This window comes from Parus major, chromosome 26 (assembly GCF_001522545.3).
Source record: "Parus major isolate Abel chromosome 26, Parus_major1.1, whole genome shotgun sequence".
NCBI classification, from domain to species: Eukaryota; Metazoa; Chordata; class Aves; order Passeriformes; family Paridae; genus Parus; species Parus major.
Window position 1 is genome coordinate 1,934,874 of NC_031795.1, and position 15,070 is coordinate 1,949,943.

At 55.2% G+C, this 15,070-nt stretch overlaps 1 protein-coding gene across 1 annotated transcript; it reads right to left on the reverse strand.

The window, feature by feature from the left end:
- Positions 1 to 515: 515 nt before the first annotated feature.
- KCNA10 (potassium voltage-gated channel subfamily A member 10) lies at positions 516 to 2,346 on the reverse strand. The gene has a single exon (XM_033519896.1). The coding sequence runs from the start codon at positions 2,262 to 2,264 to the stop codon at positions 714 to 716; it is 1,551 nt and encodes a 516-aa protein (XP_033375787.1). The 5' UTR covers positions 2,265 to 2,346; the 3' UTR covers positions 516 to 713.
- Positions 2,347 to 15,070: the final 12,724 nt, after the last annotated feature.

A 15,070-nucleotide genomic window follows, 5' to 3' on the forward strand; every position in this document is an offset into this window, starting at 1 on the left:
GCTCAGTTTTCCAGCAGAAACCCCGGTGGGCTTGGAGCAGCAGTGCCCTGGACCTTTGGTGTGGCTGTGCCTGCTCAGCATCCCCAAATCCCGCACCTGCTGCCTTGGGTCCATCCGTGACTGCCCACCCTGCTGTGCCATCAAAATTAATTAGTCAGGCAGGCCAGGGAACTCAGCCAGCTAAAAATATCCCTTCTCATTTCTTTTTACCAGCTTATTTTTCAGCCAGAGCTGTGGCAGGTCTGGGAATTTGTCAGACCCCCAGATCAGAAGTGGTGGGTGGGGAGGAACAATTTTAAATGGGTTAAGCAAAGCAGGGAGCTGAACCCAACCTTCATCCCTGGACAGCTGCATGTCACCAAGCCAAGCATTTAATGTCATTTTGCCCTTTTTCCTCTCCAGTAAATGGGGAAATCTCTGTATGTGGGGACTTCCACTCTGACGCCAGGGACGGAGAAGAGAAATGTCAAGCAGATGAGCATCAAATAAAAAACACCAGACCGATGGGCAGGGCAGAGAGATAAGAAAGATGGCATTTATTTGAACAGCCACAGGAAATCAGAGATTGAAAAATGTCTAGAAAAAAAAAAAAAAAAAGCAGCAGCACGTTATTTAAAAAAAAAAAACAAACCAACAATCAGAGCATGCAGATGTTGGATACATTTTCCAGCCAATCCCACCTGACTGTGCCCAGTCCCTCAGGCCCTCAACCATCATTTTTTGGCCTTGTCTCGAGGGTAACCCCCATTGGTCTTATTGAGTGACTCCATGCTGCCGTTGCCCGTGGCCACGCTGGCCAGCAGCCGCTCCACCTCCCCGGGCAGCATCTGCTTCTCCTCATTCTCCGTCTCCCGGTGGTAGAAATAGTTGAAGTTGGAGACGATGACGGGCACGGGGAGGGCGATGGTCAGCACCCCCGCGATGGCGCACAGAGTCCCCACGATCTTCCCGCCCAGGGTGGTGGGACACATGTCCCCGTAGCCCACGGTGGTCATGGTGACCACGGCCCACCAGAAGCCGTCGGGAATGCTGGAGAAATGGGACTGCGGCTCATCGACCTCCGCGAAGTAAACGGCGCTGGAGAAGAGGATGACGCCGATGAAGAGGAAGAAGATGAGCAAGCCCAGCTCCCTCATGCTGGCCTTGAGGGTCTGCCCCAGGATCTGCAGCCCCTTGGAGTGCCGGGAGAGCTTGAAGATGCGGAAGACCCTGACGAGGCGGATGATGCGCAGAATGGCCAGGGACATGTTCTGCTGCCCGTTGAGCTCGCTCTGCTGGATCAGCTCGGTGGTGAGCGTCACGAAGTAGGGGATGATGGACACAATGTCGATGATGTTCATGATGTTCCTGAAGAACTCGGTCTTGCTGGGGCACACGATGAACCGGACAAAGAGCTCAAAGGAGAACCAGACGATGCAGGCGGTCTCTATGACGAAGAAAGGGTCCGTGAAGGTGCTGTGGGCCAGCAAGGTGTCTGTCACATTCTTAGAAAGCTCCTGGGTGGACCTAAACTCCCTCTCCTCCCGGAACTCCGGCAGGGTCTCCATGCAGAAGATGATGATGGAGATGACAATGACCAGGACGGAGACCAAAGCTACTCCTCTGGCTGCACTGGAGCTTTCAGGGTACTCAAAGAGCAGCCAGAACTGCCTGTGAAAGTCATTGGTTGGTAAGAGGGTCTCAGGATCCTTGATGAACCCTTCATCCTCCCGGAACTGGTCCATGGCTTCATCACCCAGCTCATAGAAGGTGATCTCATCAGCAAAGACATCGATGGGGACGTTGGCCGGGCGCCGTATTTTCCCTCCAGACTGGTAATAGTACAGGATCCCATCAAAACTGGGCCTGTTCCTGTCAAAGAAATATTCATTCCTCATGGAGTCGAAGTAACGCATCCTCTTTTCTGGGTCCCCAAGCAGGGTCTCGGGGAACTGGTCGAGGGTCTTGAGCCGCGTCTCAAACCTCAGCCCAGCGATGTTGATGATGACTCGTTGGTCCCCCTCATCCATGCCCACCCTCTCCCCCACCAGGTGGTCGCTGAACTCGGCGGAGAACCTGGAGAAGATGGTCTCATTGTTGGCGTTCTCGCTGTTGATGAGGATCCGCAGGTTGGACAGGAGGTTGGCGCAGCTGGGGTGGCCTTTCCTCGACTGCCCGGCCGGGCTGAGGTCGTTGGAATAGCAGGGATCCTCCACGATCTGATCAGCGTTGTCAAAACTGACTAGTGCCACCTCCATCTCCTTCCAACTGGCCACGTCCATCATACGCTAATCAGCTCAGCAGCAGAAATCCCCGCGGCGGACGCCGGCTGCCCGCGCCTTTCCCACGCTAGGAGGATCTGCAAGGGACAGGGACACGGAGCTGAATTGTGCACGAGCAGGGTAAAACCAACCTGAGGTCACACAATCCTGCTCTGGTTTTTACTGGAGGCATTAATGCCACCGACTGGCAAAAATCGCTCATCTTTGGGTCCTGCACACCCTTTTGGCATGGCTTTGGCGTTGTCAAACCTTCCCCAACCACCTACAGAACCCAAAGACGAAAGGTCAGGCGGCAGCAGAGGATGGGGGTGAATCCAGGTGTCCCACCCAGCCTCTCCCCAGTGATCCCAGAACAAGGGATCGTTTCACCCATTTCCAGGTGAGGATCCTAAGTTCAGAGCAGGATTTGGAGGGTTTGGACACAGCTGTCCCAAGTGAAGAGCAGCCCTCGATCCAGGCGGGAGAGGTGTTGGGGCAAACCCCAGGAGGTCCTGGGCGTGTCGCAGATGGGTCAACCATTGTTCGGAAACAATTCCCAAAGCAGGAACCCCACTGGAATTTGGGGAATGCAGCCCAGGAGCAAGCAGGCCAGGAGGAGAAATGTCCACCAGCCTTGGAGAACCCCTTTGATCTGGGAAGAGGGGCAGGAACAGGACCCCTTGCCTTGGGGCAGGCAGAGGATGGGGTGACATCCTCCAGAGTTCAGACCTGATATTCCCAGCCCCAGGAAGAAGCTCAGGACCAAGCCTTTGGATCACTTGGAGAGCACCTTTCAGGCCATGGGGTGGATTATTTCCCCTCCCAGCTCTGTGAGGCTCTCAGAAACAGCCACCATGTCCCCAGATATTCCTGGGCACACCTCTCCCACACCCCAACATCATTCTGAACTCAGCAAAGTCAAAGAGGAGCCCGGGGACCAGGCCAGGTTATGGAGCTGGGAAATTACCTGTCCTGCCTCGGGGAGAAGCACAGAGAGAAATTAGCTGTTAACAGGGAACAGTTCTGTGGAGATTTTCCCCAGAATGAACTTTCCAAGTAAATTCAGCGCCCTGATTAATTTCCCCTCCAAATGTATTTCCCAGACATGAGACGCCACAGGAGGACACCTGGAGCTGCTCTGTGTGACCGTGCTCACCAAGGGCACTCTGGCTCTCTTACCCAGCCAGCTCCAGCGACAGGAGACAAAAAACCCAAATGCCCTCAACTGCCAGGAATAGCAACACAATTGAGGCCACGGAGCAGCGGCGGTGGCGCCGGGGCTGGTCCTGTGATGAGGATGGTCCCCAGGGCAGGGTTTCCTTCCCAGTGCTGGGCAGGGACACATCCCCCCACCAGGAGCTGCTCCCGGTGCCTCGAGCTCCCTGTTCCACCGGAGTAATTTGGGGCACTGAAGGTTTTGCCTCCTCGGAGAGGATCCATCTGTGCTGGCACACAGCTGGGGAGCGGGGTAGGACAAGCCAAAATCCCAAATCTGTCACAGAAATGGGCATTAAGATCCTGACTTGCTACAAATCCTCCCTCTCCTCCTCTCATACTTACAGCCCAAACTTCATCCAGGACCCAACATCCGTGTCCCAGAGAAGGCTCAACCTCTCTCTCTCCTCAGCAGGAGAGATTCTGGATTTGGGGACAAATCCTACAATTTATCATAAGCTGTTTACAGACCAGGTCTCTTTGCTTGAAATAAACTCACAAATCTTGGCTGTTCTTAGAAATCCAGCCCTACAGAGCTGTTCCAGGCTGGTTTTGTGCCACATTTCCTTCTTGAGTACACGTAGAGGTGTGGTTGGGTCAGGGGACAGAACTGATGCCTGGAGCAGCAGCAGCAGGGTGGTTGTGTCCTCAAAGTGACCTCAGGCAAAGCTCAAGGACTCAAAACTGACTTCTGGAGACTTTGGAGCCTCAAGGACTCCAAACCTGAGTCCTCCAGCCCCAGCCGTGCCCAGCTCAGACATGCCCAAGGTGCAGCTGCTCTCCACGGGGCTGGATTCATCCCATTTGTGAGGAGCTGGTGCTGACAGGATGATTTGTGCCGTCAGAGCAGCAACCTAGAGCTGAGGATAACCCCGGTTTCAGGAGCATCAGGAGGCCTAGAAAGGGACACTGCAACAAACCTGGCACAGATAAAGCACTTTCAAGGGAAAAAGAAGTGTTAAAGGAAAGAAGAAAAGCAGCACACATCATTCCCTTCTTGCATTCTTGTTTTTTCTTAATATAAATCCCAAGCTGATTTTTAAATCAGAGTATAATGAAGTTGGAATCAATCAGAGTTTGGTGTCCAGTGGCAGGGTGAGCTGACCTGCCCCACCACACCTCCAGAGGGGTCCACACTTAGAGGAACTTCTCTTGGCAGTGGAACAAAGCTGAGCAGCTAAAGCTGACCATGAAATTCCCAAAATCACAGAATAGGATGAGTTAGAAGGGACCCACGAGGGGAAATTGCATCCCAAGGCAGCACCGTGAGGGGATTTCGTTATTTCGAGCATGAGGAGGGCTTGGCTCTCAGAACTGCACTCTGGGCAAGGAGGATCCCCAGCCTCGGCTTGGAGGGACATCAGATCTCTGGTCACAGGAGAATTGTGATGTGCTGAAATCTGTGATGTGAGGAGCATCGAGCTGAACCCCCCTGGCATCGTCCCTCCTGGGGAAACTGAGGCACGGGGCTGTGATGGGACAATTTCCGTGTTGTGGGCAGGGCTGTGAGGGTAAAGCCAGGCTCATTCTCCCCTCTGGGACATGGAAAGGAGCTTCTTAACTCCATTTCAAGCCCCTGGAACAGCTTCCCATGGGATGCAGGGCTCTGAGGTTCCTCTCCTTACCTTAAAGACCCAGAGCATCTGATGTCTGTCTGTCCCCATCCCTGGAGGGAGGTGCCCCACCTGTCCCCAAACCACCTCATCTGTCTCATTTATAATTAAGACCAAAATTAACAATGCATCCCAAAGCCACAAAACATCCTCCCTAAGCTTTGCACCGAGCTCCAGCCGAGGCTTGAACTAGAAAGTTGCCTCGTTTTTTCCTCCTAAATCACCCAACATCTGCTTCTCAGAATCTGATTAACTAATATCCTTCAGCGGAAATCCCTGCCTGTGGAAAATCATAATAATAACAAAAAAACCACGCGAGGGAGCGCGACGGTGAAAGAGAAAGGTCATTTTGAGGGAGAGTTTGTGTTTTCCCCATCACATCCCAGTCAGTCAGGGCTGGGGTTTCCACCGGGCTCTGTGCATCCAGCGAAACCTTCCCTCCCGCAATCCTCCCCCTCCTTCGGCCACCCTCACACTCCTGGAGGGAACAATGTCCATTTCCAAGGTTTTTCCAGATTATTGGAGATGTCGGGCCTCTTCTCCCCTCTCCTCTCCCCTCTCCTCCCCATCATCCCTGAACGGGATGAGGAAGGAGGAAATTGTTCCCGCTGCCCACCCGCCAGCACCTGCGAGGGCTTACCTGGACAGGGCATGGAAGCGCCAAGGCTCTCTGCATCTGAGGAGAGAGTCATTAAACACGGCTAGGGATGTGTGGGGAAGGCAGAGATGAGAAAAAACTCCAGCCATACCCTCGAAAGGCGCCTTTGGGATAACGCAGCCAATGTCATTGGAAAGGCTCCTCTCTCCCTGGTTCACCGGGGAATTGGCAGCCCCGAGCGCCGGGGCCGGGCTTTGGCAGGATCCGGCACCGTGCGGAGCCCGGGCCCCGCCATCCCCCGGGAGCCCTGAAAGCAGCGGGGGCTCCATGGGGAAAGGGGCTGGGGCCGTGCTGGGGACACCCTCTCCCCACGCCCCCTCGGCCGGGGAGGGGGGACCCAGCCGCCCACCTCCTGCCCCCACCCGCCGGCGGGCGAGACGGGGGAGGACGTGCCCTTCTGCCGGATGCCACCTTTAATCCCCAATAATGCTCCGGATGGTCCAGCGGGGACAAGTCTTGTCCGTGACGTGGCGAGGTCTGAGCTGGTCCCCGGGAGGGAGGCGGAGAGGGGGGACAGGGACCCGCACACCGCTGGCACCGGGACAGAGATTTACAGCAGGCGAAAAGGCTCTTTTTAGTATTAATATAAAATAATGGCTTTGGAAAGAGGAGGGGAGGGGAAAGCCCAAGGGTTGGAGCATCCCCCGCTGCCCACCTACCTCTCGCCTGTGGCCGTGGGGACCGCGGGCGCCTTTCCAGGAGGGGACGGCCACAGTGCCACCACCACGTGGGACACCTCCGTCCCCGCCCCGGGGTGACTGGGACCAGTTGCAGCGGCGGGTGCAGCTGGCACAGCCCAGCAAAGGCCATCAGGGTGGGGGGCGAGGGAGAGGAAGGACGTGGCCCTTCCTCACGCCTGGGTGCAGCTGGACGCTGCTTCCGACCCCAGCGCCACTGGGCTTGTCACCTCCGGGAATTAGTTAATTAATTAATTACCAGTGGGTGGACAGGACCAGGGAGGTTGGCATGACTCAATAAAATAATTGGGATTTTTGTTTTCTTTCCCTAGTTTTTCTTTCTTTCCATTCCCGAGCCTGCTGCCGCTCACGGCCTCGGGTGGCCCAGAGTGATTTCGTCCCTGTTGGCCTCACCCAGGGCCGGATTCCACCTCTCCCTTCACCCAGGTCATCTTCCCACCCTCCTCTTCCTCCTCCGTCCCCTCCTCGCCCTCCCAGATGGTGGAGGAAGGCAGAGGAGGGGGTGGCACATTTCTACCCGAAGGCTTCAGCCTGAATTCCTGAATTCCTCCTCGGTGACGTTCCTTTGCTCTTGAGGGACCCGCTCACCTCGATTTCCACCCCCCAGCATCCTTTTCTGTCCTCTGAGCTATTTCTCCTCTCATGACGTTAATGAGCACATTAAGCCTCCTCGTCCCGGAGGAGAGCCCGGCTTGGAGCATCTTACAGACATCTCCAGCCTTCTGTGATGGAAAGGGGACAGGAGATTATCCAGACCTTTGATCAGGTCCTTCAGGGCAGCTTTATCATTTTATACACCATTTCCATACCCCTAAAAACCACAGTCCTTAAATTTACCCTCATCCCAGCGAGGGCATCTATTAACAAAAAATAATTCAGTTGATATTCCTGGCACCCCAGTTCAGCTTGTGTCCATCTCCCCTCCAAACCCAGCTTTGGAAGGGCTTTGACCACAGAGTGACAGGGTCTGTAGGAAAAATCTGACCTCTTTTAGTGTTTTTTCCCCCAAAATCTACTTAGAACCAAGCAATTCCTGCACTCGGGCAAAGAGCAGCTGTGCCAGAGGGAAATGCGGAGCATGGAAAGCATCCAGAGGAGCAGATCTGGCTTGTGCTGGGGCTGAGGAGCTTCGGCAAAACGCCGCTGAAAATGGGGATATCCCTGGAGTGAAAGCTGTGCTGTGGTCCAGGGGAGACAGCTTCGGGGGGGATGCTCGGGATAACATCGGTGCCTCCCAGAAACGGGACAGTTACACAACTCCCTCATCTCTGGGGAGTTCGGCTGCACCCCGGACACCCCCGGGAAACTTCTGCCTCTGTATTCCGCCAAGGTGACTTCAAACACCCTCTTGGCTGGAAGGATTTCAATCCTGCCTCCCTCCAGGCGCTCCTCCGGCACTTCTTTCCCCCTAATCCCCTGCTCCTGGAATCACCGGCTCTGCTGGGATTTATCCCACAGATAAATTTGGCCCCTGAGGGTGTCCTGCATCCGGGATGGAGCAGAATCCAGCAAGCCCTGGTACGGGATCGCTGCCCAGCAGCTCTGCACGCACAGCTCTGACACCAGAGGGGAGATCAAACCCCCCCGAGCCTGTCCCAAAACAGGGAGGGATTAGCTGGCAGAGGAGGAATTTTTGGCAGCAGGTTCCTGAATTATTGTTTGGACAAGGAGCTCGATTTTCCCTGCGGGAAATAGTGTGGGAGAACGAGCAGCTCATCCCATCCCATCCCATCCCTTCCATGTGATGGGATGAGCCGGAGCAGGGTGGGAACGAGGAGGAGGCTGGAGGGGTCCTGCAGCTCCCGTCCTGCAGCGGAACGAGCCAGGGACACTTTTATTTGCTTTCCCTGAATTCCCAAACAAAATGATGCCCCACAGAGACCGCTGTGAAATCCGCACCGGCTTCGGGCCACGGAGCAGCTCAGGGCACTAATGAGCCTCTGCTAATTGTCCTCTCTCCGCAGCACTAATTACCTGGGGTTCGGTAATTCCAGCCCCGCGGCTCTGGGATGGAGCTCAGGTGGCTCCGCGGCGTCTCCACCAAGGGAATTTTTCTTACTTCTCATCGCAGCTAATTGAAGTGCCCCTCAATTAGCAACAGTCCCCCAGCATCAGGAGGGGCCGGATTTTGGGGGGTGCAATATGGAAAACCGCAACCCAGGCCCTTCAGTGCCCTCGAGAAGGGCTGGGGTTATTAATATTCGAGCTCTGATTCCGGCACGGAGTGTCCTTGGAGGCTTAGCGAGGTGCCCTGGGCATCTGGCACTGACGGAGCGGGGCAGGAATCATCTCTGGAAGGAAAACAAGGAGCTGCTGGGTTTGCTGCAGGGGGACGCCCTGCGAAAATTTGCGGCTCATCCTCCTCCTCAGGAGAGCTGTTTGCAAATGGAACTCTTTAAATTCCGAGCCAATGTGTGCGGCTGTGAGGGAATTAGCAGGAGGGGAGATGCTGGTAGTTTATGAATGATGAAAATATGCGAAAGAATAATTCAGATCTTCCAGGGGATGATGGGGTCTGGCAAAAGCTGCCTCTGCTTTCGAGTCCTGCCTGTGGGAAGAGTGAAGAAATGGAAAAGGGGCCAAAATATACTGAAATAATGGTGTGGCTCAGAGCAATCCCAGGGTTTCTTCAGCCCCAGGAGAGCCCAGGGCTTAGGAGCAGCCAGACTCGAAACCTGTTTGCTTTGAAAAGCAGAGGTTAAACTTTGTCTGTGGCAAAATCAGGGTGGGGAGTGGGGTGGAGCAGCATGAACCTCAACATTTAAACACACGAATTGTCTTTAAACTGAAAGAGAGGAGATTTAGATGAGGTATTTGGGGGAAATTGTTCCCTGTGAGGGTGGGGAGGTCCTGGCACAGGTGCCCAGAGCAGCTGGGGCTGCCCCTGGATCCCTGGGAGTGCCCAAGGCCAGGCTGGATGGGGCTTGGAGCAACCTGGGAGGGTGGAAAGTGTCCCAGGGGTGGGACAGGATCCTCTCCAACCCAAACCATCCTGGTATTCCATGAAATCACACCAGGAAACAAATCATGAGCCTGAGCAAGCAGCCGCCAGCTCCTGCGGGCTACCTCCAGCTCCGTGCCTCAGTTTCCCCAGGGCTGTGATGTGCCACAAAGCCAAGCAGGAGCTCTCCAGGAAAAGATGCACATGAGGAAGATCCCCAGCTGGATTTCCAGTGCTGGGATGGCCAGTCCATCACTGCTGGCCCCATGGCAGGCAGAGACGTGTCCAGCCAGACCCCTACAGCCCTCCCCACTTTTCATACCTCCTTCTGATTTTTCCACCCTTATTTTTTTACATTAAAAAAAAAAAAATCTGATTATCAGAGAGCTCGGTACATACAGTACACGCCATGAGACAGATGAACCCTTTCTTATAGCCAGCCATGGAGCCCAAAATTAATCAGCTATGGATTAACCGGGTCAGGATGTAATTTAATAACCAGCGAGGGCGAGTTCCTGCTCGGAGGGAGCCGGCGAGGTCCCGCTCCGGGTGTGCCATGGAAGCCGCCAGAGCCCAGCCCAGGGAGCAGGAAAAGCCAGCTGGGATGAAATCAGCCCCGCGGTGGTGCCGGCTGCTCAGCCAAGGGACAGGGACAGGGACTGCCTGGGGCCGGGCCAGGCTTGGCTGCAGCTGAGCCCTCCTCATCTTCCCTGCACTCCGAGCCGGGTTTTAGCCTGATTCAGGAAAAGATTTCAATGGATTTTTGTCTGCGAAGTGCTGCGGTGGCTTTTTGGGGATGCTGAGTGGGCTCTTTGGGGGCTGGTCCCGCTGGGATTCACGGAGCAGTTGCTGCTGCCAAGCGTTGGACACACTCTGGGAAGCGGCTGATGAGTGGACACACGAACACAACGCGCTTGGAAAGTGCTTTGATCAGCCTGAAGCAGCAGAGGAGTAACAAACGGGGTGCGTGGAGTGACCTCTTCCCTCTGGAGCATCCCGGCTCCGTCCGGGCGCCTGCCTGGGGCCGGGGCAGGCAGCCACCCCCGCGCTGCCCCCTTCCTGCTTACTGCCCTGTAACACGAGAAAGAATCCGATCCCAAATCGATGGGAAACTTTCCCAGTCTGTCCCGAAGTGCTGGGATAGAGGCAGAGCCGCCCCCTCCACCTGCTCCCCACCCCCAGCCCAGCATCCAGAGCTCGGTGCTGTAACCTCAGTCTGCTCCTAGGGATGAACAAATGACTTTGTCCCCCCTCAAAATCTGCACTGGCAGCAAACCCTGGAGGAGGTCGGCGGCCGGAGCCAAAAATGGAGAGAAGGTATAAATGGAAAGCAATAGGAAGCCGCTAATCGGGTCAGACAGACCCCGCATTGATCCCGATTTCTGCAACAGCAGCACCGAACGCAGCCGGGGGCAGCTTTGGGGTCCGGGTGTCGCTCCAGGCTTGTGGCTTCATGTGCTGAGCCACAGCCACTGCAGAGGTCAGGGCAGCCCCCAGCCCAGCACCCCACGGAACCCCCAGCAGAGCACACGGGAGTTTGGACCCACAATAAGTAAGAAAGGCTTAAAGTGGTTGAGATGACGCCACTGAGACCCTCTGACTCCTGCTAAATCCGGGGTTCCTCGCAGCACTCACCCGCTGCTCAGGAGTGCTTCACCCTCTCTGCTTCTCCAAGAACAAACTAAACTTCTCCCCTGGTCACCGCCACCCAAAAAACACCCACCAAAACCCCCCCAAAACAGCACCGGACTGCCCCAAACCCACCCACCAAACTCTTCTCTGTCCCCAGACTTCCCCCGGCCACGACGGCGGCTGAGCCCAGGAGGGGAGCAACAAACCCGGCTTTGGCATCGTCCTCATCCTCCTCCGGCGTGCGGGGTGCCCGGTGCCCGTGCTCCCATCGCCGCCTCCCGGGGCTGCCCGGCGGAGCTGCCCCTCCGCCTGTGCCGGGCAGCGCTGGGATGCTCCAGCCTCTCCTGCGGAAAGGCGATGCCGGTACCCACGTGAGCCCGGTGGGACTCCTTGCCCTCATTCTCCTTGTGCCTGAAATGGGTTTTTTGCTCCCTCGCTGCTCCTGCCGGGCAGCGGCAGCGGCATCCAGGGCTCCAGCGCACCTCTTTGATGTCTAGAGAAGTGTCTGAGGGCTTTGCTTTCTGAGTGAGGGTGAGAACGGAGTGGTGTGGAGCGGAGGAAGAGGAGGTGATGCCCAGATGTGACCATTTCTGCCCCCTCCAAGCGGAGCTGCTCCCTGGGGTGCTCTGCCACAGGCCAGGTTCACAGGGACCTGGTTCTTTTGCAGCCAAGGAGAGAAAACTGGGAAAACAGGAGCCTCCAGTGCTCCCAGGGCCAGAGCACCAGCCAGGGGGAGGCAGCCAGGGCCCCTCCTGCCCTTTGTCCAGGCGCTTCCTCAGCTGGGCCTGCTTTTTCTCCGGTACACAGGAAAATCCTCTGCTCCCGGGAGCCTGTGGCTGCCATGGTAGGAGCTCCCAAACTGCGGCTCCGAGAGGTGGAACTGCCTCTCCGGGGCTTTTCCCGTCCTGTTTTTCTCTGGCCAGGGGGAGCTGTTGGTCCATGAAGCCCTGCAGGGGTGGCACACCTCGATGGGCAGCTCTGGCTCCCGGCTGTGCCTGGCTCTGGGCACGGAGCAGCTCTCAGCAGGTGCTGGGCACAGCTCTGGATGTGGCCACAACCCCTCCGTTATTCCATTGATCCATCGGGACTCTGAGCATCGCCCACCACCCCCGCTTGAGGAGCCCCAGCTGCTGTTCCAAGCCTCTGCCGGGTTTTCCAGCAGGATTTAATGAAACCACAACTATTTCCCTTTCCGTGTGTTCCCCCCATCACTGAGCTCTGCCTTCCTTCCCTTCCCCAAAACTTCCCAAGCAAAGGCAAAAGCATCACCCTGGAAAGGGATTGGACACACAGGAACGGTGGAGCACCAGCAAGGCATTTCCTGACTGACCTCCAAAAGTCATCTGCATCCTGAATCCTCCTGCCAGCATCTTGGGATGTGGAGCTTTTCCCTCAAGCTTTATTCCAGCCTGTGTAATTGGGGCAGGTTCCCATGCTGTGCTGCTGAACTGGGATAGGAAAATATTGAGATCAGCCTGCACTGAGCCCTTCCAGAGGCAGTGGGGTGTGCAAAGTTGGGGTCTCCCAGAGGTGCTGCTCCAGAGAAAACCCAAGGAAATAAAAGGAATCCTGCCAAGATCAGGTCTGGAAAATCCACAGCTGTGGAAAAAATACCTCAAAAAAAAGTAAAAAGCTGTCGTGGGCCCCTCTTCCCCTGGCAGCCCCGGGCTCCTCTCACAAAGCTGGAGCTGATTTTGCCTCAGAGCAATTTCCCAATCTCCTTCCCATGACCTTTACAAACCCAGCCCAGGGATTCACAGCTGCCTCGGGATGGGCTGTCCTGGTCCCCACTCCTCACCCAGGCCAAAGCCACAGTTTTCCCAGCTGCACTCCAGGAGCTGAATTCCATCTTGGGATGCAGCGGGAAATCAGTAACAGGGCACAGACACAGAGCCTTGGCTATAAAAGCCACAGTTTTAAGCCATTTTGGGGTCAGAACGGCTCAGCCTAGGAACCCCAATCCTATTTCTCTGGGAATCAGCAAGACAATCATTTTTTCAGCCATTAAAAATCCAGCTTTATTTGGTTGAGGCTTTGTTAGGCTCGAATTTCTACAATCCCTAGCGACTGTCTCCTGCTGAGGCCATGAAACTCATCACACATCAAACACAGATCAGTTCTTACTGAGTAATTCTGGTGGTGCCTGGCTGGACCTGCACCCAACCCTGAGGAGAGCCTCTGATCCCTCTGAGCTCTGCCACCCACCCCTTCAGTGACTGGTTTTCCATGGACTTCTCCTTTGGTATTTGGAGGATGGAAGCACTGAGCCATCCCCAGGACTGGCTCCTGCAGGACCAGGGAAGACATCCTAAACCAGACTCTCAGAAAATCATGTTATTCCTCAGCACTGAGTACAAACTGTACCAAATCCATGGAACCAGCAGCCCTGATATTCCCATTAACCCTCCCCACACCCTGCTCTGTGTCACTGGAGTGAGCACTGTGCACTGGGGATCCCCACATTCCCTCCTTGGGATCACTGAAAATGTCCCTCTTATTCCCCAGCCAGCCTAAAAAGAGCCATCCCATTAACTATTATCATTTTTGCAGCCAGAACCTGACATCACCATTCCTGCACCCCATCCTCTCCCAATTTAATTCATCCCGATGCAACGGATGCTCCCAACACTCTTTTGGAATTGAAGTGACTCCTTGGCAGCCACGGATTTCAGCCTGTCAGAAATCCTGATGAATCATTTCACCCCAGATCCTCACAATTTAATTGGAGTAGGCTGAAGGAAACCAATATTTCCTCGGAGTGTTTCGATGTCTTCACTGTTCCTTGCACACATTCCCATAAAGCAAATTGCAGCAGCCAAGGTTTTTCTAATGGAAGCCTTGCAAAACATTCAAAGCCATTAAAAAGATCACAGCCAAAAGTAACCACTTTATTTAAGTCCTGGAAGAGAAAGAGAGGCTGCAAATGCTCAAAGCACAGAGTGTCTCTGTCTGGGGTCGGGCACAGACCCAAGAGCAGCCAAAACTCCTGTATCAGCACAAGTTGGTCTAAAACCACGAACCCAGCACCGATTTAGCTGGAGATAAAATGGAAACCTTTTCAACCAGGTGATTCTTCCACATCCTACTGACAATAAAGTAAAATATAGGTGGGAACTTTCCCACTGGGTGTTGGGCTGGGCTGCATTTCCATTGTATCCTCAATGGTGTCTACAAACACAGAAAACACAATAAAAACCAATCACTCACCTGCAGCCCCGGTCAGGCAGCCCAGGTTACAGCCCTTCCTCGGGCAAAAGGAGCATCCCGAGGGTTCTGGCCATGGTGGGTCCCTGCACGTCTCTGGCACGCAGGTGAGGATTAGAGTTTGTCTCAGGAAAGACTCAGATTCGGAAATCCTACACCCCAGTGAAACCCTACCTTGTCTTGCTGCCCTTGGATTTAAAGGAAACACGGGAAGAAAGGCAGTGCTGTGAACAGGGCTGTGGTGCAGCTCCACACATGACTTGTGCTGCCCAAAGCACCCCAAACCCTCCAGCAGCCACCCCACAGGGAGGGGTTGCACCTCCCAGAGCCCAACTCCCAGGCTGAATCCCCCAGTGACCCCTTCAGTACCTGGGAATGGATTTATCCCATTGCTGCTCCATGGGCAGGACACCCAAGGAGGGATCGAGGGTTTCCCCTGGCAGCAACACCTGTTTTAAGGAGCAAAATTTACATTTTAAGACCAAATGACAGCCAAGTGTCCAGCAGCTCTTACCTGCCCAGGTTTGGGCTGCAGTCCCAACCCTGGCTCCCACCAAGACCCCCTCAATGGGGGCTGCATGGCTTTGGGATCGGGGTCTGACCTCAAACCCTTCTCTGTGCAAAGCTTTAGGGCTGGGAGGCCAAAACTTTTGGGGACCGGTTGACCTGAGACCCATCTGTGTCTCAAGGAGGTCCTGGGAGCTTTCCAGGGGATTTCCAGGAGACACTGAGCTCTCCACACTGTGGGGAACAGGAAAAGGGGCCCCACATTGAGCTCTGAGCCCCCCACACTGTGGGGAACAGGAATTCCCTGGATTCAGCTCTGAGCCCCACACTGTGGAGAACAGGAATTCCCTGGATCCAGCTCT

Coding starts and splice junctions, on each gene's coding strand:
- KCNA10 (XM_033519896.1), bottom strand. CDS start 2,264: ATGATGGACGTGGCCAGTTGGAAGGAGATGGAGGTGGCACTAGTCAGT.